The following is a 26,563-nucleotide window of genomic DNA, read 5'->3' on the forward strand; positions in this document are numbered from 1 at the left end:
TAGTTCTGTTCTAGTTCTGTTCTAGTTCTGTTCTAGTTCTGTTCTAGTTCTGTTCTAGTTCTGTTCTAGTTCTGTTCTAGTTCTGTTCTAGTTCTGTTCTAGTTCTGTTCTAGTTCTGTTCTAGTTCTGTTCTAGTTCTGTTCTAGTTCTGTTCTAGTTCTGTTCTAGTTCTGTTCTAGTTCTGTTCTAGTTCTGTTCTAGTTCTGTTCTAGTTCTGTTCTAGTTCTGTTCTAGTTCTGTTCTAGTTCTGTTCTAGTTCTGTTCTAGTTCTGTTCTAGTTCTGTTCTAGTTCTGTTCTAGTTCTGTTCTAGTTCTGTTCTAGTTCTGTTCTAGTTCTGTTCTAGTTCTGTTCTAGTTCTGTTCTAGTTCTGTTCTAGTTCTGTTCTAGTTCTGTTCTAGTTCTGTTCTAGTTCTGTTCTAGTTCTGTTCTAGTTCTGTTCTAGTTCTGTTCTAGTTCTGTTCTAGTTCTGTTCTAGTTCTGTTCTAGTTCTGTTCTAGTTCTGTTCTAGTTCTGTTCTAGTTCTGTTCTAGTTCTGTTCTAGTTCTGTTCTAGTTCTGTTCTAGTTCTGTTCTAGTTCTGTTCTAGTTCTGTTCTAGTTCTGTTCTAGTTCTGTTCTAGTTCTGTTCTAGTTCTGTTCTAGTTCTGTTCTAGTTCTGTTCTAGTTCTGTTCTAGTTCTGTTCTAGTTCTGTTCTAGTTCTGTTCTAGTTCTGTTCTAGTTCTGTTCTAGTTCTGTTCTAGTTCTGTTCTAGTTCTGTTCTAGTTCTGTTCTAGTTCTGTTCTAGTTCTGTTCTAGTTCTGTTCTAGTTCTGTTCTAGTTCTGTTCTAGTTCTGTTCTAGTTCTGTTCTAGTTCTGTTCTAGTTCTGTTCTAGTTCTGTTCTAGTTCTGTTCTAGTTCTGTTCTAGTTCTGTTCTAGTTCTGTTCTAGTTCTGTTCTAGTTCTGTTCTAGTTCTGTTCTAGTTCTGTTCTAGTTCTGTTCTAGTTCTGTTCTAGTTCTGTTCTAGTTCTGTTCTAGTTCTGTTCTAGTTCTGTTCTAGTTCTGTTCTAGTTCTGTTCTAGTTCTGTTCTAGTTCTGTTCTAGTTCTGTTCTAGTTCTGTTCTAGTTCTGTTCTAGTTCTGTTCTAGTTCTGTTCTAGTTCTGTTCGAGTTCTGTTCTAGTTCTGTTCGAGTTCTGTTCTAGTTCTGTTCTAGTTCTGTTCTAGTTATATTCTACTTCGCAAATTCCTTTTTTATTTCATTGCTTTTAATTTTATTTAAAAAGCTGACTTTAATTAGTTTTTCCGCCATTATAAGTAGGAAAAAGAAAAATTAGCACACAATAATAAACACTCTACAAAGAACAAAAAAAACACCAAAAAAGAAAACATTTTAGTTTTAAAAACAATTTTAGTGGTCATTTGTTAAACAGTTAAAAACAAAAACCGAGAAAAAAAGGAGGGAAAACATCGAAAAAAACGGACAGATAAAAATCGTTAAAAATATTTCAACGTTTTAAAAGCATTTTTCACCAATTGCAACAAAAAAAAACCCAACAAATTGAATAAGTAAAAGCTGAGCGAAAAAAAACTACTAGATTATGCAATTAAATAAGGTTTTAAATTGAAAAAGAGCGAGCATTAACAACAACAACAGAGAAAATTAACTACAGCCTTAAGGTAGGCTATATAAAATATATGAATGTTTACTATAAAGCTTTATAAAATCCAACAAAGCAAACAAGAAACAAATATTGCATTTTTTTAACAAATTGTTAAAAATAATTAAAATATTTTGTACTAAAGTTCTGGGAAAGAGTTTTATAAAAACCAAATTTTCTCTTATAAATTCTTTAAGAATTTAATTTTAATTCAGCGGTATGTATGAGTAATTATAATTAGTTTGTTTATGGTGGCGTATACTTATTCAGGAATTCCATATGAATTAAATATTAAGTATACGCCCCAAAATGTTAGGTTTTTCTATATTTTGTGATAATTTTTCTTTTACAAAAATCTGTTCCGAATAAACCACCATTAAAGAATTTAATCTTATGTACTGTTTTTTTTCCATTGCTGTTTTAATTAATTCTCTAACAATTTAAATATTAATTGTGCATTCTAAATAAACTCCCTCTGAAAACTTCATTTCATTCAAAACTCTCTTACAGCAACCCTTAAATTGAAATCTTATGCCACTAACTTCAAATCAATTTCCTTAATCTCCATTGCAAATTAGCTTCATTCAATTTCCTCTGCTTCCTTTTCATTAATTATCTTACACGACCGGTATTTAAATATCTCAAGTTGGAATTTGGTACTTTAAATCTTTAATTGCATGCAATATGCCAAAATAATTATGATTTAAATCAAGTGAGTTGAGTTCTAATGTGAAGCATAATAAATTAAGCAGAACATTAATGAAATATGAAGATTTATGAAATTAGATTGAGAGGAAAATTTAATAATTAAATGCATTAAGTATTTAATTAAAGGAAATTCACTTAAAATAAAAGGTTTTCAATTTGAATGCCATTTAAAATATTGCCTTTTAGTGCTAAGATAAACTAGAACAGAACTAGAACAGAACTAGAACAGAACTAGAACAGAACTAGAACAGAACTAGAACAGAACTAGAACAGAACTAGAACAGAACTAGAACAGAACTAGAACAGAACTAGAACAGAACTAGAACAGAACTAGAACAGAACTAGAACAGAACTAGAACAGAACTAGAACAGAACTAGAACAGAACTAGAACAGAACTAGAACAGAACTAGAACAGAACTAGAACAGAACTAGAACAGAACTAGAACAGAACTAGAACAGAACTAGAACAGAACTAGAACAGAACTAGAACAGAACTAGAACAGAACTAGAACAGAACTAGAACAGAACTAGAACAGAACTAGAACAGAACTAGAACAGAACTAGAACAGAACTAGAACAGAACTAGAACAGAACTAGAACAGAACTAGAACAGAACTAGAACAGAACTAGAACAGAACTAGAACAGAACTAGAACAGAACTAGAACAGAACTAGAACAGAACTAGAACAGAACTAGAACAGAACTAGAACAGAACTAGAACAGAACTAGAACAGAACTAGAACAGAACTAGAACAGAACTAGAACAGAACTAGAACAGAACTAGAACAGAACTAGAACAGAACTAGAACAGAACTAGAACAGAACTAGAACAGAACTAGAACAGAACTAGAACAGAACTAGAACAGAACTAGAACAGAACTAGAACAGAACTAGAACAGAACTAGAACAGAACTAGAACAGAACTAGAACAGAACTAGAACAGAACTAGAACAGAACTAGAACAGAACTAGAACAGAACTAGAACAGAACTAGAACAGAACTAGAACAGAACTAGAATAGAACTAGAACAGAACTAGAACAGAACTAGAACAGAACTAGAACAGAACTAGAACAGAACTAGAACAGAACTAGAACAGAACTAGAACAGAACTAGAACAGAACTAGAACAGAACTAGAACAGAACTAGAACAGAACTAGAACAGAACTAGAACAGAACTAGAACAGAACTAGAACAGAACTAGAACAGAACTAGAACAGAACTAGAACAGAACTAGAACAGAACTAGAACAGAACTAGAACAGAACTAGAACAGAACTAGAACAGAACTAGAACAGAACTAGAACAGAACTAGAACAGAACTAGAACAGAACTAGAACAGAACTAGAACAGAACTAGAACAGAACTAGAACAGAACTAGAACAGAACTAGAACAGAACTAGAACAGAACTAGAACAGAACTAGAACAGAACTAGAACAGAACTAGAACAGAACTAGAACAGAACTAGAACAGAACTAGAACAGAACTAGAACAGAACTAGAACAGAACTAGAACAGAACTAGAACAGAACTAGAACAGAACTAGAACAGAACTAGAACAGAACTAGAACAGAACTAGAACAGAACTAGAACAGAACTAGAACAGAACTAGAACTGGAGCGATTTGGCTGATTTTTTTTATTCGATTCGAAATTTTCAGGAGATGGTTTGTAAAGAAGAAAAAATCAAAAATTCCGGGTAAAACTCGGAAATTTTTTTTTAAAAGTCCCCTAAAGTATGCAGTACAAATTTGGATATTTTATTTGCAAATAAATAAGAACAGGCAGGTGTATGTGGGTTGGAGAAACTTGAAGAACTAATATTAGTAAATAGCTACCGGGCGGTCAACTAGTTTGCAATAATTTACATTTAAGGCCCTCCAAGTATAGATTTAAATTGTTAAGTATCTTTATGCAAAACCCATGCAAATTAAGTACTTTTAGAAAAACTTTGAAAATTAAAGTATTTTTTTGTTTAAAAATTGAATTTATTCTTTGGCTACAAATGCAAAAATAAAAAAAAGAAAATGTATATTTAGCATCATTAAAATAAACTCATATATAAATAATAAAAAACAAACTTAAAACAGAAAGAAATCTGTTTAAAAGTTGAATGTCATACAAGAAAAATAAAAGAGAGACAAAAGAATATTATAAGAAAATAATTTTTATTTATAGTAGTACATTTATTCATACATTTGTTTGTATATATGATGAACTGTTGGAAAAACTAAGCAGTTGAGGAGGAAATAATAGCAAACTAGAAAGAAAATTGGGGCTACCTTGGAAAAAATATCGTACTACATTTTGTACCAAATTTAGGCCGTTTTTTGGTACTATTTTCATTTATTTTATTTTGAGTGTTTTGGTCTATAATTTTTCCTGTTACTGTTGTTCTGCATATATGTATAAACTAAATGAATGAATGAATGTATAAATGCTAGAAGAATGACTGTGTTTGTTTTTTTAGTATGAAGGAGGTATTTAATTAAGGTGAGCTTTAGGTAAACATGGCCGACCTTAAACTTTTTTCAGTTCGTTTTTTTTTAGACAACATAATATTGATTTTTCTTTACATTGTAGTTGCAAATAAGTTTAGTTTTGTTCGCTGTTAGTAAGACATTAAATATGTTAGCAGGGTTTAAGTTCAGGGCTGGTTAAGAGAACTTGATTAGTTAATGTTTATTTTAAAAATAATAAAATTAAAAATTATGGTGTTTGACATTTATGAGTTATTTTTTTGTTTTCCCCCTTTAATAAAATGTACATATGTTAATTTTTTTATATTTCCTAATCAATCAATTATTTTTATCGGTCTTAATAATTGTTTTGTCCTGCCTTCTTTTATTTGCAACTTCATGTTTAACATGTGTGTAACGCTTAATTAATTTAGGTGTAATAAAAACGCCTACACATATGCTTTACTAAATATTTAATTAAATATAAAATTACAGAAACAGGTAACAAACATAAATATTTATTAAGGAAATAATAAAACATAAGAAAGTCATGTTTCTAGGCAGCTCTTTTTGCAAAGTTCTAATAAAACTAATAAGATTCCTATAATAAATATATTTAAAAGGTAATTAGTGCGAAAGCTAAGAAACTTAAACAATATTTACAAGGGTAGCATTTTTACTACTTTTTTAAGATGCCTTAAAAGGTATAAAAAAACCTTCTATAAAAACTAAATTGTGCTAAAAATAATTATAATTCATCATTATTAAATTTTTCAAGAGAAAAATCCAATTTTAGACACAATTTAAAAAAGTAGTATTTTTACTACTATTTTGAAAATTGTTTAAATAAGGTAGTAAATACATTTTTTTATTTTATTAACTCGTTCAAGAAGCTGTGATATAAATTTTGGCCAAATTTAGACATTTCAAATAAATTTTAAAAAGGTAGTATTTCTACTACTATTTTAAAAAAAGTTTAAATGCAGCAATAATAGATTTTTAAGAGTTCCTATGCAAATTTAAGCAAAAAATACAAATTTTGAGTAAAATTTAAAAAAGTAGTATTTTTACTACTATTTTAAAACTTGTGTAAATGAAGTAGTAAATACATTTTTTTTATTTTATAAACTCGTTCAAGGAGCTGTGATATAAATTTTGGGCAAAATTCAGACATTTCAAACAAATTTTAAAAAGGTAGTATTTCTACTACTATTTAAAAAAAATTTTAAATGCAGCAATAATAGATTTTTAAGAGTTCCTATACAAATTTAAGCAAAAAATACAAATTTTAAGAAAAAATTTAAAAAAGTAGTATTTTACTACTATTTTAAAATTTGTGGAAATTAAGTAGTAAACACATTTTTATATTTTATAAACTCGTTCAAGGAGCTGTGATGTAAATTTTGGATAAAATTCAGACATTTCAAACAAATTTTAAAAAGTAGTATTTCTACTACTATTTTAAAAATATTTTATATGCAGCAATAATAGCTTTTTAAGAGTTCCCATACAAATTTAAGCAAAAAATACAAATTTTGAGTAAAATTTAAAAAAGTAGTATTTTTACTACTATTTTGAAAATTGTTTAAATAAGGTAGTAAATACATTTTTTTATTTTATTAACTCGTTCAAGAAGCAGTAATATAAATTTAGGGCAAAATTCAGATATTTCGAACAAATTTTAAAAAGGTAGTATTTTTACTACTATTTTAAAAAAAATTTAAATGCAGTAATAATAGAGTTTTAAGAGTTCCTATACAAATTTAAGCAAAAATCTGGGATTTTTAACAAAATTGTAAAAGGTAGTATTTTTACTACTATTTTAAAACTTGTGGAAATTAAGTAGTAAACACATTTTTATATTTTATAAACTCTTCAAGGAGCTCTGATATAAATTTTGGGCAAAATTCAGACATTTCAAACAAATTTTAAAAAAGTAGTATTTCTACTACTATTTTAAAAAAAATTTAAATGCAGCAATAATATATACTATTTTAAAACTCTCTAAAATTAAGTAATAAATGCATTTTTATAAACAATGAAACAAATTTGAATAAAAATTAGTAATTTTCAACAAATTTTAAAAAGGTAGTATTTTTACTACTATTTTAAATTTCTCTATAATGAAGTAATAAATGCATTTTTATAAACAATGACTAACTTTAAGGAGTTTTGATACAATTTTAAATAAAAATTAGGAATTTTCAACAAATTTTAAAAAGGTAGTATTTTTACTACTATTTTAAAACTCTCTATAATGAAGTAATAAATGGATTTTTATAAACAATGAAACAAATTTGAATAAAAATTAGTAATTTTCAACAAATTTTAAAAAGGTAGTATTTTTACTACTATTTTAAATTTATCTATAATGAAGTAATATGTGCATTTTTATAAACAATGAGTAACTTTAAGGAGTTTTGATACAATTTTAAATAAAAATTAGTCATTTTCAATAATTTTTAAAAAAGTAGTATTTTTACTACTATTTTAAAACTCTCTATAATGAAGTAATAAATGGATTTTTATAAACAATGAAACAATTAAGAACAAAAATTAGTCATTTTCAACAAATTTTAAAAAGGTAGTATTTTTACTACTATTTAAAAAATTATTTAAAAATATTTTTTTTTTGGCAATTTAAAAACAATTTTAGTAATGTTTTTAGATAATTTTAGTATTATGTATAAAAAAGTACTATTTTTATGAAAAAGTACTAATTTTAAACATTAAATTTCTAATAAATTTATTTTATTTTCTTTCTCTTTACAGCTTCAAATTGTTAAAAAATAATACATATGTCTAAAAGAACCTAAAATAAATTTTGAAAACCCCCCCAACAAACGCCTTAAACTATGCTGTAAATTATTAATTGTTGTTGATTTTATTGTCGTTGTTTTACTCTCTACTTATCTAGCTCTATCTCTCTCTCTCTATTTATAACTTTTAAAACCAAAAAATGTATACTTATGACTTTAAAAATAACAAGACTGATTATAATGTTGCCGCTACAAATAATGTTGCTACACAATTGCAAATTAAAATGTTGTTGCCACATGCCAAGCAACCTCAAACACAGCATTAATTAAGAAAACAACAAACAGCCCAGCTAAATAAAAAAAAAATAAATTAAAACAAAATGTCTCTTATAAAAAAATTAATAATTTAAAAATTAAAAAAAAATTTAAATAAAAAAGAAAATAGTTTATAAATTATTAAAAAAATAGTAGTAGTAGTAGTAATAATAAGCATACAAAAATTTTTCTTTATTAACACGGTGTTAGAAAAAATTCTGTAAAAATTAGTTCAAAAGCTAAAACCAACAAAATGCCGGGCGGAAGAAGAGGTCTAGTTGCTCCACAAAATACATTCCTGGAGAATATTATAAGGAGATCCAACTCACAACGTAAGTATTGCATACAAATTTTGTTATTTAATATTTGTTTAATCCTTTAGAATTTTTATTTAAATTAAAAAGCTTAAACAAAATAGAATTTATGTAAAAATATCAAATATTTTTATAATCCTTTGTGTGTTATCAAAATATACAGCATAGTTTTAGGATTAATATATTTGGTAGTGAGAAAAAGGGGCTAAATTACCATTTTTTAATAAAACCATTTTTTAAGAATTTCTTCAATATTTTTAATTGTATTTTTGTTGTTAATTATAAATTTTATTAAAATTTTTTTAATTTTTTTCTTTAAGCCCTTTTTTCCATATTTAAAAATCTCTGCTTTATGCATTTAATTTCCACAAAAATATTTTGTTAATCTCTTTCAAATATTGATAAATGTTATTTATGAACATTTAAATAAAGTTATTTATATGCTGTTTGAACAAAACAAAGCAAAAAAAAAATATCAAAAAAACTCAATGAAAATATCATTTTAAAACTGCCACAACTAGTACAGCAATTGTATATAAATTTATCATCATCATCAGGCATCATAAAGGGTAGAGCCAGTGAATTTTGACATTGATTGTGGTGAAATGTACAAAGGAAAGCACCAGCCAACAGAAATAAACACAAATCATCCAACAAAAAAGCAACAAATAATAACCAAGATGCGTTTTTTTAAAGAAAATATCAACAAAAATTCCTAAAAATATCAGCAACTCAAAATTTTCAAAGTAATAACAAAAAATTAATAAAATTTAAGCCAATTAATTGTCAGCATTATTGATGCATTTGAAAATATTGCTAGCAACATGTTGCAAAAAATCTTTAAAAATTTTTACTGATTTTATTTGTGATATTCTGACTTTATTCAGTTATTTTTGAGCTAAAAGTTTGTTAGCAACATTGTTGCAATTGAAAATCTTGACAGCAACATGTTTCAAAAAATATTTTGAAAATGTTTGTGCAATTTTATTTCATTTTCTGTTATAACCTTGATAATTTTATGTCCAAAAGTTGTTAGCAACATTGTTGCATACGAAAAAGTGGCCAGCAACATGTTGCAAAAAATATTTTTGAAATAGCTTTGAAGTGTTATTAAATTTTCTGTTATTAATTGTAACATTTTGAGCTAAAAATGTTCTTAGCAACATTACAGCTTACAAATATGTTGTCAGCAACATATTGAGAAAAATATTTTTAATAAACTTTTGAAAATTTATAATGTTTTCTGTCACTAATTGCAAAATTTTGGGCCAAAACTTCGTTAGCAACATGGTTACAATTGAAAATGTTGTTAGCAACATGTTGCGAAAAATATTTTTGAAATAACTTGGAAATTTTATTATATTTTCTGTTATTACCTTGAACATTTTTAGTCAAAAAGATTTTAGCAACATTGTTGAATTTGAAAATGTTGCCAGCAACATGTTGCAAAAAATATTTTTGAAATACTTTTCACATGATATAATATTTTCTGTTATTAATTGTAACATTTTGAGCTAAAAAGTTGCTAGCAACATTGTTGCATTTGAAAATGTTGTCAGCAACATGTTGAAAATAATATTTTGGAAATAGTTTAGATATTTTATTATATTTTCTGTTATTAATTGTAACATTTTGTGCTAAAAATTTGTTAGCAACATTGTGGCAATTAAAAATGTTGTCAGCAACATGTTGCGAAAAATATTTTCAAAATAATTTTGAAGTTTTATTATATTTTCTGTTATTAATTGCAAAATTTGGAGCTAAAAAATTTGTTAGCAACATTGTTGCTTACGAAAATGTTGCCAGCAACATGTTGTAAAAAATATTTTTTAAATGATTTTTAAAATTTTCTGTTATAATCTTGAACATTTTGAATAAAAAAGTTGTTAGCAACATTGTTGCATATGAAAATGTTGCCAGCAACATGTTGAGAAAATCATTTTTGAAATAAAATAATTGCGAAACGTTTTGTTGTGATTATTCTAAGATGTTTGGAAGTTTTTTATTAAAGGAATTTTATGCAATTTAAGGAAATATATTTTTCCTTATTAAAAAAATGTTTATCAACATGTTGCTGGAAATTTAAAGTTATAAAAATGTGGCAAAAAATTACTAAATTAATGACAAAATATATTGAATGTATTTATTTTTCAAAATATTTTAAAAACCAACATGTTGCAGCAACATTGTAGAGCAACTTTGTTGCGCAACAATGTTGCTGGAAATTGAAAGTTATTAAAATGTGGTAATAATTTACTTAATTAATGTTGATCCTTCTAAATATTTCAAAAACCAACATGTTGCAGCAACATTGTAAAGCAACTTTGTTACGCAACAATGTTGCTGAAAATTTAAAGTTATAAAAATGTGGTAAAAATTGACTAAATTAATGACAAAACATCTTTAATATATTTATCTTTCTAAATATTTTAAAAACCAACATGTTGCAGCAACATTGTAGAGCAACTTTGTTAGGCAACAATGTTGAGCAACATTTAGATTTCAATTTTTTTTGCATTTTTCCTAATTTTCTTGCAAAATCTTTGAAATTTAAGCGTTTTTGAGGAATTTAATTGTATTGTCAATACTTTTATAACACAAACACCTACATTTGAGAGAGTAGCTGTATTAAATATTTGCTAGAATATAGTATTATGCACTGCCCGTCATGATGCTGACGATAAATCAACACATACAGTGCAATTTTAAGTCTTGTGTGGTTTGGTTTGATGGTTTTTGTGGGGTTAACCCACATGAGGGTTTTTCATTTGAGTGTGCGATTTTTTATTCGTCATGTAACAATATTTATTGTTTCAAGTAACAATCATTAATACCACAAATATTTACAAGCGCACATACTAAAACAGCTGTACAGTGTTGAACTGTATTCAAAATTTAAATTTTGATCATTGTTGTTTACAATAATAAATATAAAAAAGTATTTTTTTTTGCAACTTTTTAGTATCGCAACAAACCTATAAAAACTTGTGACGTAAACATACTTCCAGAGGATGTATGTGTTTTATTTAGTTTTTTTTTGCAAAACGGACATTTGTGGTGGAGAATTTTCAACAAATTTTAAAGAGAAAAAGAGAAATTTTAAAGAATGGAACAACATAGGAATTAAATATTAATTATGTTCATTTTCATTAATTATTCCCCTTGAAGTATGCTTCATTTCTTTCTTAAGAACTCCTTTAAGTATGCTGTCTTATTTTAATTTTCCCTGGAAATCTATTTCAATATTAAGTCATTGATTATGGACAAGTAGCTACACTTGAATGCTAACGCCATGATTTGAAATTTAATTAACTTGATGTGTTTATCAAGATAAAACAAAAAAAATATTCCTGAAGTATCAATTACAAAACGCCTAAAATAAGGTTAATATAAAAAGGATATCAAAAATTCTCAAGTATTTTGTTTGTGAATAAAAGATTTCTTTTTATAATAATCATAACAAAGTTAATTAATATAGATTGTTTGGCTTTTTGCATGATTTTTATGAATAAAATTAATTAAAGCCTTAAAATAGGCTTTACTTTTATTAATTCATAACTTGAAGTATTAAATTTACTTTAAAAGCCTTTTTGTTAGGCTTTAAATTTAGTAATTTCTTCCTTTAATATTTCTCTGCCCTAAATTATGCTTTACTTTCCATGTTATATTATTAATCCTTTTGATTAATGTGCAAACATGACTCTTCTTTTCATAACTTTTATTGCTGCTTAGCATATTTTTAGGGGCCATTAGAAATTATTAACCCTTTTAGCTAAAAACAGCCCCTCAATCCTACAAAAAAAAACTTTAGCAATTATTCATAGCAAACCTAGACTTTCGCTGTATGTAAACAATATTTCTACATTTCTGATTTCATCAATAGACTGCTTTTCGAATGACTTGTGCCCTGCTGTTAATAGACTACAAAATCTACTAACAATAGAGCGCGGCGGGGTATGAAAAATCAAAAAAATATTAAAGAATTTTATGAACAACTATTAAAGCATAAAACGTGAATTTCACTGCTCTCCCAAAATGAGCAACAAATGCTGCTGTATTTTTCGAAATTCTCTTTTCGCTACTTGAACTCGAAGCTAACAGCAGCATACTTTAAGGCTTTATGCAGATAAATCATTAGGAAAAAGGGAAAATAACAACAACAACAAAAAGTGACAAGAAGTGTGACTGTGTGTTTTTAAGATAAAATTTAAGCGATAAGCAAATTGTTTAACAAGAGAAATATATCTTGGAAAAGTGATAAATCAATTGGGGGAAATCAAAAGGGGGAAAATACAAGGAAACTTTTAAAATATTAAAAAAAATAGACCAGGGTGTTTAAGTAGCAGTGTGTGTTAATTTTTAAGGAATGGAAATATAGCCATATATTAAAGCATACTTTTAGGCAGCTGTAAAAAAAAGGAATTTCGATTTTTTTTAAAGTTTTTTGCGTTTTTGATCTTGAAGATGAAGTTTTTTTGATTTGATATGTTCACAAGTTTTGTTCTCTATGACCAGGGCTACAACTTTGCCTCAGAGAGAAAATCAAAATTCCCAACTGTTTGCAAGATATGAGTGTGACAAAATGATCACTTTTTTGCAAAAATGACACCAAGGACCCAAATCTTTGGGGGCCCATTAAAAAAAAGTGCATAACGTTTGGTGTCTTATCACGTACTGATGACCGTATATGGTTATATTCTTTCGCATTGCACTATGTTAACAAAGAAAATGCCAAAATAGTTTTTTCCCAAAAGGTCCCTATATTTTTTCTCATATAGAAAAAAAATTTCTTCCAGACTTTATATAATTTTTATATGATCTAGAAAGAGAACTGTATGCACAAGCACTTAAAATAAAATTTGGCTCATTTAAAGGGACCTAGCCTTCCACAGCCCTATCAAAACTTGGCCAATTTTGAAAAAAATATTCAAGTTTGAGTAAAAAATTCTAAAACCACAAAGCACGGATCCTTGAAAGCACTACATATTTGTATAGCCCTATATGATATTGAAATACTTCCAAAGTTAGTTTACTATCAAATGGTAAATAACGTCACAGTGAGCAATTTTCCAAAAATACTCAGTTTTTGGAACACATTTTACCCGTTTTAGGAATTTTGATATTTTAAAATCAAAAATGGCAAAAATAAGAATGCCGTTACATTAAGAACATTTGGATCTATATTAGTTGTAAATTTTATTATGATATCTTTGATAGTTACAATTTTACATTAATTGAAATTTTATATTTTTCTTCATGAAAAATCATCATATTATAATTTTTTTAGTTTTTAAGGTAAATTATGTCCGAAAAATTTATAAATTTATTTTATTTTATTAAAACATCAATCTTGAAGTCTTTACGTTTTCATCAATACTAAATACTTATAGGAAAATCTTAAATTTACTCTTTAGAATTTCCACAAACCTTTCATAAATGGCATGCAAAATGATATAAAAACAGACACTGCCTAGAAGTATGCTACACAATTTTGTGTGTTTAAACTAAAAAAGTAAACTTTCTATTTTTTTTTTGGTTTTGCTTTGCAAAACATGTTTAAGCATACTTTTATGGATTTCTTTATGGCTTTGCACAAATTAAAAGCAACTAAAATATACAACAGCAACAAACATAATCATAATACCCCTCAAACACTTTTCGAGTGTGTTAGTTGGAATTAATTATTCATTAGCAATTTGCTGTTGTTGTGCCACAAAAAAAAACAAATCTACTCCAACATGATGTTTTGATTTTAAATTCTACATTTATTTTAGGTCTCTCTTTATTATGGGGGGGGGGGGAAACAAAATGCTGTGCAAATATGAAAAAAAAAACGTTGATTGCCTTTTGGTGTTAATGAACTTTTAATGATTTTTGTTTGGTTTTCTGTGTAGTCTACTTTTAGGCATTATAAAATTATAATGAATTAATAATTTAATGTAAAAGATTAGAATTTAAAATGACCAGCCAGTTATGTTTTTTTTTGTCTCGAGAAATAAAATATTCAATTATCAATTTTGTTACGAATGTTTGGGCAATTGAAAATTTGTTTAAATGACCGCCTTAAAATATAAGAATAATTTATTAAGATTAGTTTTTTTAACAAAAAACAAACTTCATTAAATGAGCTAAATCATATAATTTTGTTAATTAAATGAGAAAAACATAAAATTTAAAAAACATTTATTAATTTTAAAGAAAATTAGGAAAGTACTTTTTCTACTACTATTTTTAAAAATTCGTTAACTGTGAAAAAATTTATCAATTCTTTTAATTTTCTCTCCTAAATGATGAAAAATTAAAATTTAAACAAAATTTATAGAATTTTAAGAAAATTTTAAAAAGTACTTTTTTACTACTATTTTTTAAAAATACATTAAATGAGCTAAATCATATAATTTTGTTAATTAAATGAGAAAAACAGAAAATTTTGTGAAAATTTATAAATTTTAAAGAATATTAAGAAAGTACTTTTTCTACTACTATTTTTAAAAACTCTTTAACTGTGAAAAAATGTATCAATTTTTATAATTTGCTCTCCTAAATGTAGAAAAATTTAAATTTAAACAAAATTTATACAATTTTGAGAAAATTTTAAAAAGTACTTTTTTACTACTATTTTTAAAAAATGCATTGAATGAGCTAAATCATATAATTTTGTTAATTAAATAATGAAGACATAAAATTTAAAAAACATTTATTAATTTTAAGGAAAATTAAGAAAGTACTTTTTCTACTACTATTTTTAAAAATTCGTTAACTGTGACAAAATTTATCAATTCTTATAATTATCTCTCCTAAATATAGAACAATTAAAATTTACCCAAAATTTATAGAATTTTAAGAAAATTTTAAAAAGTACTTTTTTACTACTTTTTAAAAAAAAATTTTAAATGCTGTAATATTGCTAGATTTTTTAATTATTTATCTTAAGTGTGGCATAGATACGATTTTTGTTTTAAATTTATCCATTTTTAATGCAATTAAAAAAGGTACTTTTTTACTACTATTTTAAAAAAGGTCGCTAAAATTACTGAAATTGATATATTCTTTTAACTTTCATTCTAAAAAGATAGAAAAGTTGTAATTTTTGTTTAAATATATTAATTTTAAAGAAAATAAAAAAGTACTTTTTTTACTACTATTTTAAAAAAGGTCGCTAAAATTACTGAAATTGATATATTCTTTTGCCATTCATTCTAAAAAGGTAGAAAATTTATAATTTTTGTTTAAATATATTAATTTTCAAGAAAATAAAAAAGTACTTTTTTTACTACTATTTTAAAAATGTCTTTAAGTCTACTGAAATTGTTATATTCCTTTAATTTTCTTTCTAAAATGTTGTAATTTTTGTTTAAATATATTAATTTTAAAGAAAATAAAAAAGTACTTTTTTTACTACTATTTTTAAAAATTCCTTAAATGTTAAAAATTGTTAGATTTTTTAATCCACTTAATTTATTAAACATTCCTTGTGGAAAACTAAAACAAATTATTTTATTTTTCTAAAGGTGTCTGTCTACATTTTGATAAGTTAAAAACTAAACACACGTTTCACTTTTTTTGGTAACTTTTAGCCACTACTTTTTACTATTATTGATATTGTTTTGTAGTTCATGTTTTTCAGTTAACTTGGCTTGGCAAAATCCTACCCTCTTTTTACATAACAGTTAAAAACTCTACACTAAATTTTCCTAACTAAACTATGTGTAAAGAATTTCAAGTAGTTTTTTTATACTTAGTTGCTCCAAGCAAGCTTTAAGTAAATAAAAAATAACAGTCTGTATTACAAATTGTAAGAGTAAGGTAAGGGGGGGGGGAGAAAAATACAAAATTATAAGAAAAATGTGGGATAGATAAAATAGACATAAATACAGGCTAAGAAATATTTAAAAGTAGCTAATTATCAATAAAAAATAAAGACCTTTTACTTTTAGCCTAAAAGTAGGCTTTTAATTTTTAGCCTAAAAGTATGCTACAAATTTTAAATTATGCAGATTTAATACTTTTATGTTCTTAAAACTAAAGAAACTTAATTTTACTTTTAGCCTAAAAGTAGGCTTTTAATTTTTAGCCTAAAAGTATGCAACACAATTTTAATTTTGCAGATTTAATACATTTATGTAGCAAAAACTAAAGAAACTTCATTTTAAATACAATTTTTTACTTAAAAGTAACCAGTTTTTTATGTAACTATTTAATGTTTGGTACTAAAGCCCCCTTTTTACAATGACCCTGGCCAACCAACAAATACATTTACGTCTTACTTGAACATTTCTTTTTTTATTTTTTTGCTATTTCTCCCATAGTAACATTGTTCTTAGTATCAAAAACCCATTTAAATTTTATTAAAATTTTAAGTACTCGAAAGCATTTTCAAACAACCTCCCCCCCTACCCCCAACACCTTTTCAGCCAGTAAAAGTCTGCTTTATGTAGTTGCTCTGCTCTCTGAGAGTAATACCAACTTTAAGTAAAATATTTACATTCTACTTTTTTATAGATTTAGCAAAAAATAGTAGTAGTATTTTTTTTATTACGAAAACAGTTTTGTTACTACTTTGTTTGAGTAAGAAATGATTATAACTTAATTTAAATTTATAGTTTATTTTGGAATTTGTTTTAGTTTGTATTAAGGTATTAAAAATAATTTATAGAATCAAATGTTTAATAAAAACTGGCACTGGGAGAAAAGCTGCCTAAAAGTATGCTTTAGCTTATAATAATTTAATAGTTTATAGCCCGAAATACTTAATTCCTTTAGTTTTTTTCTTACTAACTTAACTTAGGAAGTTCATATGTTCTAGAAAGTTGTTTATTGAGATCTTAGGTATATTTTTGTAGTTGATTGTTTCCTTAAATTTTTAATGGTTTGCTACCTATGGTAAAAATTGGGAAAAATATTTTTTAACCCAAATTTTTTTTTCATCAAAAAAAGAATATTTTCGATTACACTTTTGTTTTATGAAATTAAGTTTTCGCAAGTATTTTATCACTATTATTAAAGCTGAGAGTCTAGAATTTTATATATTTAAAAATCAATTCAATTTAAGAATATATATTTTTTTTATTTTAGCTCAAACAAGTAATTGAGCTATATTCGGCTGTGCCAAATCTTATATACCCTACACAAAATTATACTTTAAAATACAAATTTTAAATATGTTTAGCTAAACTTAATTTGAAAAAAAAAATTTTTTTTCAAAATTGTTTTTGAAAATTTAAAATTTTTTTTCATTTTTTTCCAATTTTTTTTTTTTAGTTTTTTAAACAAATTTTTTTTTAAAATTAATTTAAACATTTTTTTTTCAAAATTGTTTTTGAAAAATTTTTTTTTTTCAAAATTGTTTTTGAAAATTTAAAATTTTTTTTTTTAGTTTTTTAAACTAATTTTTTTTTTAAATTAATTTAAACAATTTTTTTTTTCAAAATTGTTTTTGAAAATTTTAATTTTTTTCAAATTTTTTTTTTTTTAATTTTTTAAACTAATTTTTTTTAAAATTAATTACTGATAACTTATTTGTGACAAAAAAATTTGTTTGATGAAAAAAAAAAATTCGGGTTAAAAAATATTTTTCCCAATTTTGACCAATAATAGGTCCAAATTACTATAGCCTTATACATCGTTGCAATGGACTTTGAAATATCTATCATTAGATATCCATATTGTCTATATTAATGACTTAGTAATCCATTAACGAACATAATCATTTTTACTGCCTAAAAGTATGCTTTACTTTTAATTGGAAACTAGAAAATCGAGGTGGTCATTATTTTTTGCTTATATCTCAGCCATTTGCTGCATAATTTTCTCGATTTTAAATAGCAACCGAAGCGGGACTATTGCGAATATATTGATGTATGCTTCATTTATGTACGTTGTTTTGGGGCTGTGGAAAGTTGAAAGCAAAATTGAGAAAAATATTTTTTAAACCGAATTTTTTTTCATCAAAAAAAAAAATTTTTGTTCATAATTTTTTTCAATAATTAATTTTAAAAAAATTTGTTTAAAAATTTAAAAAAAAATTAAATTTTCAAAAAATAATTTTGAAAAAAAAAAACTTACTATAGCCTTATACATCGTTGCAATGGACTTTGAAATATCTATCATTAGATATCCATATTGTCTACATTAATAACATAGTAATCCATGATCGAACATAATTATTTTTACTGCCTAAAAGTATGCTATACTTTTAATTGAGCACAGCTTTTGTGAAGGTATGCAATGGAAACTAGAAAATCGAGGAGGTCATAATTTTTTGCTTATATCTCAGCCATTTGCTGCATAATTTTCTCGATTTTAAATAGCAACCGAAGCGGGACTATTGCGAATATATTGATGTATGCTTCATTTATGTACGTTGTTTTGGGGCTGTGGAAAGTTGAGAGCAAAATTGGGAAAAATATTTTTTTACTCAAAAAAAAAAATTTTTGGTCATAAATTTTTTTCAACAATTAATTTAAAAAAAAAATTGGAAAATAATTAAAAAAAAAATTTTAATTTTCAAAAACAATTTTGAAAAAAAATTTTTGTTGATGAAAAAAAATTCGGGTTAAAAAATATTTTTCCCAATTTTGACCATTGTAAGTCCAAATTACTATAGCCATATATATCGTTGCAATGGACTTTGAAATATCTATCATTAGATATCATGAACGAACATAATCAATTTTACTGCCTAAAAGTATGCTTTACTTTTAATTGAGAACAGCTTTTGTGAAGGTATGCAATGGAAACTAGAAAATCGAGGAGGTCATTATTTTTTGCCATTTGCTGCACAATTTTCTCGATTTTAAATAGCAACCGAAGCGGGAATATATTGATGTATGCATCATTTCAAACTTTCCTTTAAAATCCCTTACAACTTAAAAAATTCCTCTTATTTTCTCATTTCTAAATATATTTATTTCTTTGATTCCGCAAACAAATTTTAATTTACATTTTAACTCAAAAACTTTTATGACGTTTTTGTTTCCTTTTCCTTCACTAAACTTTTCTAATACTTTGTTATATTACGCGCATTCCTTAGCATTTAGTTTAAAAATAAAATTGCATTTACCCAGTACTCAACAAGAATTATTACAATTTGTATTATTACATTTTTTTCTTTTTACTGCCATCTAAAAAAAAAACTAACTTTAAATGTGCTGAGAAGTACAGTTTGCAATATAAAAAAAAATAAAAAACAAAAACTCAAATAATGCAAATTGAAGAATTTTAACTTTATTCTTAATTTAGAATGCCAAAAAAACAAAGGAAAAGGAAATAAAACAAAACTAAATTTAAACGTTTAGTTTCCATTGCATACCTTCACAAAAGCTGTGCTCAATAAAAAGTGAAGCATACTTTTAAGCAGTAAAAATGATTATTTGTTTGAATTATGGCTGGAACAACTCAAATTATAATTTAAATTTTCTCCATTTAGTTGCTCTATTTTATTTTTTCTTTAACAATTTAATCCATTGTTGTAGTTATGTTTTTTCCCCTTCTTTCTATTACTATGGTGCATAAAATGCAAACGCATCCTTTGTTTTCTTTTTTTTTAGTTTCTATCCCTCTATTGTCTTGAAAGCATAATTTAATATTATTACGAGTACATGTGCAGTGGTTGTTTAAAATGTTTTTTTTTATTTTTTAATAAATGTAACATAATAATTGTTTTATGGTACTCAAACGAATGCTTGAGATGTTTGCACACGGGCTACATGTGTAATATAATTGTTGCAAAGGGGGCAGAGGAAGTGTGCTAGGGTTAGCAGAACAAATCAAACCATTCATATACTACTTGTAATTAAAAAAGTTTTTTTTACGGATTATAAGCAATCGAATAAAACTGAACCGGTTCATATAAATTCGAACCAAAAATGAACAGGTTCACATGGAAACGAATGAAAAATATACTTATGAACTTATAGAAATGAACTTATATAGAAACGAATGAAAATTAAGCCACAAATTCGAATCGAAAATAAATGCAAATGGAATAAAAAAAATTAATCGAATAAAAAATTAATCGATTAATCGAATAAAAAATTATTCGTTTAATCGAATAAAAAATTAATCGATTAATCGAATAAAAAATTAATCGATTAATCGAATCAAAAATTAATCGATTAATCGAATAAAAAATTAATCGATTAATCGAATAAAAAATTAATCGATTAATCGAATTAAAAATTTATCGATTAATCGAATAAAAAATTAATCGTTTAATCGAATAAAAAATTAATCGATTAATCGAATTAAAAATTCGATTAATCAAATAAAAAATTAATCGAATAAAAAATTAATCGTTTAATCGAATAAAAAATTAATCGATTAATCGAATAAAAAATTATTCGGTTCATTAAAAACGACGAATAAAAAATTAGCTACATAAACGACAAATTAGAGCTGAAAGTAATTTCATATGGAATCGAACAAAATTAATCGATTAATCGAATAAAAAATTAATCGATTAATCGAATAAAGAATTAATCGATTAATCGAATAAAAAATTAATCGATTAATCGAATTAAAAATTATTCGATTAATCGAATAAAAAATTTTTCGATTAATCGAATAAAAAATTATTCGATTAATCGAATAAAAAATTAATCGGTCAATCGAATAAAAAATTATTCGGTTCATAAAAAACGGCGAATAAAAAATTAATTAAACGACAAATAGAGCTGAAAAAAATTCATATGGAATTGAACAAAATTAATCGAATAAAAATTATTCGGTTCATATAGAACCGATTGAAATAAATCGAATAAAAAATTAACTAAACGACCAACTAGAGTCAGAAAAAAATTCATATGAAATGAAAAAATAATTAATCGAATAAAAAATTATTCGGTTCATAAAAAACGGCGAATAAAAAATTAATTAAACGACAAATTAGAGCTGAAAATAATTTCATATGGAATCGAACAAAATTAATCGATTAATCGAATAAAAATTATTCGGTTCATATAGAACCGATTAAAATAAATCGAATAAAAAATTAACTAAACGACCAACTAGAGCCAGAAACAAATTCATATGAAATCAAAAAATAATTAATCGAATAAAAAATTAGTCAGTAAAATTAACTTAACGACAAATTAGAATCGAAAATAAATTTATATGGAATACAAATTATTCGGTTCATATAGAACCGATTAAAAACGACGAATAAAAATTAGCTAAACGACAAATTAGAGTCGAAATTAATTTCATATTGAATCGAAAAAAAATTAATCGAATAAAAAATTATTCGGTTCATATGGAAACTATTAAAAAACAGCGAATAAAAATTAACTAAACGACAAATTTAGTCGAATATAAATTTATATTGAATCGAAAAAAATTAATCGATTAATCGATTAAAAAACGGCGAATAAAAAAACGGCTAGAATTGAAAATAAATCCATATGGAATCGAAAAAAATTAATCGATTAATCGAATAAAAATTATTCGGTTCATATAGAATCGATTAAAAACGACGAATAAAAAATTAGCTAAACGACAAATTAGAGCCGAAATTAATTTCATATTTAATCGAAAAAAAATGAATCGATTAATCGAATAAAAAATTATTCGGTTCATATAAAACCCATTAAAAAAAAATATAATAAAAAATTAACTAAATGACAAATTAGAGTCGTAATTAATTTCATATTGAATCGAAAAAAAATTAATCGAATAAAAACTGATTCGGTTCATATGGAAACTATTAAAAAACAGCGAATAAAAATTAACTTAACGACAAATTTAGTCGAATATAAATTTATATTGAATTATTCGGTTCATATAGAACCGATTAAAAACGACGAATAAAAAATTAGCTAAACGACAAATTAGAGTCGAAATTAATTTCATATTGAATCGAAAAAAAATTAATCGAATAAAAAATTATTCGGTTCATATGGAAACTATTAAAAAACAGCGAATAAAAATTAACTAAACGACAAATTTTGTCGAATATAAATTTATATTGAATCGAAAAAAAATTAAACGATTAATCGAATAAAAAATTAATCGATTAAAAAACGGCGAATAAAAAATTAATTAAACGATAAATTAGAGCTGAAAATATCTTCATATCGAATCCAACAAAATTAATCGATTAATCGTATCAAAATTATTCGGTTCATATAGAACCGAGTAAAAATGACGAATAAAAAATTAGCTAAACGACAAATTAGAATCGAAATTAATTTTATAATGAATGGAAAAAAAAATTAATCGAATAAAAAATTATTCGGTTTATATGGAAACTATTAAAAATCAGCGAATACAAATTAACTAAACGACAAATTTAGTCGAATATAAATTTATATTTAATCGAAAAAAAATTAAACGATTAATCGAATAAAAAATGAATCGATTAAAAAACAGCCAATAAAAAATTACCTAAACTACAAGCTAGAAACGAAAATAAATCCTTAAAAAAAATTAATCGATTAATCGTATAAAAATTATTCGGTTCATATGGAAACTATTAAAAAACAGCAAATAAAAATTAACTAAACGACAAATTTAGTCGAATATAAATTTATATTGAATCGAAAAAAATTAATCGATTAATCGAATAAAAAATTAATCGATTAATCGAATAAAAAATTAATCGATTAAAAATCGGCGAATAAAAAATTACCTAAACGACAAGCTAGAATCGAAAATAAATTCAAATGGAATTGAAAAAAATTAATCGATTAATGAAATAAAAAATTATTCGGTTCATATCGAATCGATAATTGATAACACAATTGTGTTAGTGCAATAGTATGAATGTGTTGTGTTCTTTTAACTGTTACTTGCATGTGTAAACCGCTAGGTTAGTGGGCTATAGCCTAACAAGTGAAATATTTTACATATAATTCTCTTTAACATATTTTGTTTAATCACATTCCTCTCCCTTAAATATGTACTTTAATTGCCAAGAAATACTTAAAAATACATTTGAATATTGATTTAACATTTAACTTTAAAAGCTCAATTGACCATATTGATGACTTCGACAACAATAACTACAACAAATACATTGTTTGTACATAGGAAATTATTGGTAATCTATCTGACTGTAGAATTAGTACAGTGTAAGTAAAAACCAATAAGAAAGCTATAGTCGGCTGTGCTGAATCTCAAATACCCTTTAGCTAATTATTCTTTAAGACAAAGATTGAAAAATTTTTTTGTTAAATTTTTTTTTTATTTTTTTAGTACATTTAGACATTTTTTAAAATAGTAGTAAAAAAAGTACTTTTTTATTTTCTTTAAAATTGATATATTTTGATAAAAATTATAATTTTTCCAACATTTTAAGAATGAAAATTAAAATAATAATCAATTTCAGTACATTTAACGAAATTTTTTAAAATAGTAGTAAAAAAGTACTTTTTGACATTCCTTTAAATTGACTTAATTTTTATGAAAAATATAGTTACTTTGTGCCCTTTAGAAAGACAATTAAAAAATCTAAACATTTTTAACATTTAACCAATTTTTAAAAATAGTAGTAAAAAAAGTACTTTTTTTATTTTCTTTAAAATTGATATATTTTGATAAAAATTATAATTTTTCTAACTTTTTTAGAATGAAAATTAAAATAATAATCAATTTCAGTAGATTTAGCGACATTTTTGAAATAGTAGTAAAAAAAGTACTTTTTAATTTTCTTTAAAATTAATGTAATTTAATACAAATTATGGCTTTTCTAACTTTTTGGACTGAAAGACATTTTTTAAAATAGTAGTAAAAAAGTACCTATTTTTTTATGGGGTCGCAAATGACAAAAATGTAGAAAATACAAAAGGAATGACAAATTTATATATTGCATCATGATGAAGGGTATAAAAAATAAATCAATAATTGATTGTTTGCATACAACTGCAAATTCATTCATACAATTTGACCTGAATTTTGTGTAATAAAGACAGACCCCTGTGAAAATAACAAAAAAAAAACAAAATGTTTGAAGTTTCTTGATTTGTTGGGAAAATATTTATGAAAAAACAAAAACAAAATGTAAATGAACTGGAACAGTATACATATATTTATGTACAGAGAAGAAAAAATGGAAGAAAATTAGTAAAATTTCTCCCAGTCTGTATTTTTAAAAACACTTTTAACTACATTTGCAATAATTTATCCCATATACCTGAGCATGTCTTTGCTTTCCAAATGCATTTGCTTACATATGCTTTTTCCATAGATTTTCAAAATGAAAATTCATTTAAAATTAAGTATCAGTTTCCTTTTTCTGCAAAAACCATTTGCACCCATTTAGTGCCCCCATGCATATGCATGCATGACTGCAATTTGAATTGGAAAATGCCAACAATTTTAAACCATAAATTAATTAGAAATTTCGACAGAATATATTTATTTTTTTTACTGTTGCCAGAGTAATCTTGATAATAAATTAGAAAAAAATATGAATGAATGTTATGAATTGCAATAAATTTCAATTGACCTAATGAAGTTTTCGGAATAATTACCAGAATTCGCATAAAGAGAGAGCCAAAAGGGAAGTAAAAGGTTAAATAGCAGATGGAAATTAAATCAATTGCATACTAATTTGTAGTAATCGATTCATTTTTTTTTTTATTGTGTTTTAAATAAAACGATTTAGATTTTATTCGTTTCATTTATTCAGTTCTTAAAAAACCGATTTAGCATTTACTAATGTTAGTTCTTCAAGTTTCTCCAACTCACGCACACCAGCATGTTCTTATTTATTTGCAAACAAAATATCTAAATTTGTACTGCATACTTTAGGGAGCTTTTTATCACAAAATAAAGAATTTCCGAGTTTTTCCCGGAATTTTTTTTCTTAACAAACCATCTCCTGAAAATTTCGAATCGAATAAAAAACAAGTAAGAGTGCTATGTTCGGCTGTGGCGAATCTTATATACCCTTCACCAAATTATACTTCAAAATAAAAATTTCAAATATTTTTAGGTAAACAAAATTTATTTTTTTTTCCAAAGTTGTTTTTCTCATTTTTTGGAAAAAAAAAATTTCTAATTGTTATTTTAATTTTTTTTTTTTAAATTAAAATTTTTTTTTTTTAAATTTTAAAATTTTTTTTTTGTTTTTTCAATTTTTTTTTGGTGAAAAAAAAATTCGGGTTCAAAATTTTTTTTCCGATTTTGACCCAATGTAGGTCCAACTTACTATGGTCTTATATACGTCATTGCAAATGTCTTCGAAATATCTATCATTAGATATCCATATTGTCTATGTTAATGTAATTAGTAATCCAGATATATGTAAAAAATAGGTCAAAAACCGAGTTTGTCCTGGTTTTTTCCTCATATATCAGCCATTTGTGGACCGATTTTGCTGATTTTAAATAGCAAACTTCTCGAAAGCATGTCTGACAGAATTATTGAAGATTAGGATCCCGAAGATATCTGGGGTCTTCAGAAAATTGATTTCAACCTTCACCTTCGTGAGAAGGGTATATATAAGTTTGTCATTCCGTTTGTAATTTCTACATTTTTCATTTCCGACCCTATAAAGTATATATATTCTGGATCCTTTTAGATAGCGGAGTTGATTAAGCCATGTCCGCCTGTCTGTCTGTCCGTCTGTCTGTTGAAATCAATTTTCTGAAGACCCCAGATATCTTCGGGTTCCAAATCTTCAATAATTCTGTCAGACATGCTTTCGAGAAGTTTGCTATTTAAAATCAGCAAAATCGGTCAATAAATAACGGAGATATGAGCAAAAAACCGGGACAACCTCGATTTTTGACCTATTTTTGATCTATATCTGGATTACTAAGTCATTAATATAGACAATATGGATATCTAATGATAGATATTTCAAAGTCCATTGCAACTATGTAGATAAGGCTATAGTCAGTTGGACCTACAATGGGTCAAAATCGGGAAAAATATTTTTAGACCCGAATTTTTTTTTCATCAAAAATTTTTTTTTTTCATAAATTTTTTTTCCAAAAAAAAAAAATTTTAAAAAAAATTTTTTAAAAAAAAATTAAAAAACAATATCGAAAAAAAAATTTTGAAAAAAAAAAAAATTTAAAAAAAATTATTTTAGAGTATAATTTGGTGAAGGGTATATAAGATTCGGCACAGCCGAATATAGCTCTCTTACTTGTTTTTTTATTCGATTCTTTAAGAACCGGTATTTTTTTTATTAGATTTTTTAAGAATCCTTTAAATTTTATTCGATTTTTTTTTAAGAACCGGTTAATTTTTATTTGTTTCCATAAAAACCAGTTCATTTTGTTATTTGAATTTATTTAAATTTTTTATTCCATTCTCTTTGAACCGATTATAGCTTTTTTTATTCGATTTTTTGGGAATCATTTAAATTTTATTCGATTTTTTTAAGAACCGGTTAATTTTTTTATTCGTTTCTATAAAAACCGGTTC

At 25.1% G+C, this 26,563-nt stretch overlaps 1 protein-coding gene across 1 annotated transcript in view; it reads left to right on the top strand.

Moving 5' to 3' along the window:
• The first annotated feature begins 8,036 nt into the window (after positions 1-8,036).
• Positions 8,037-26,563, top strand: part of eag (ether a go-go) — a 98,634-nt gene continuing 80,107 nt past the window's right edge. The window contains exon 1 of the mRNA XM_065509842.1: positions 8,037-8,206. Coding sequence (XP_065365914.1) covers positions 8,128-8,206 — 79 coding nt within the window. The 5' untranslated portion in view covers positions 8,037-8,127. The remainder of the gene's footprint in view (positions 8,207-26,563) is intronic.

Source organism: Calliphora vicina, chromosome 4 (genome assembly GCF_958450345.1).
Source record: "Calliphora vicina chromosome 4, idCalVici1.1, whole genome shotgun sequence".
Classification (NCBI taxonomy): domain Eukaryota; kingdom Metazoa; phylum Arthropoda; class Insecta; order Diptera; family Calliphoridae; genus Calliphora; species Calliphora vicina.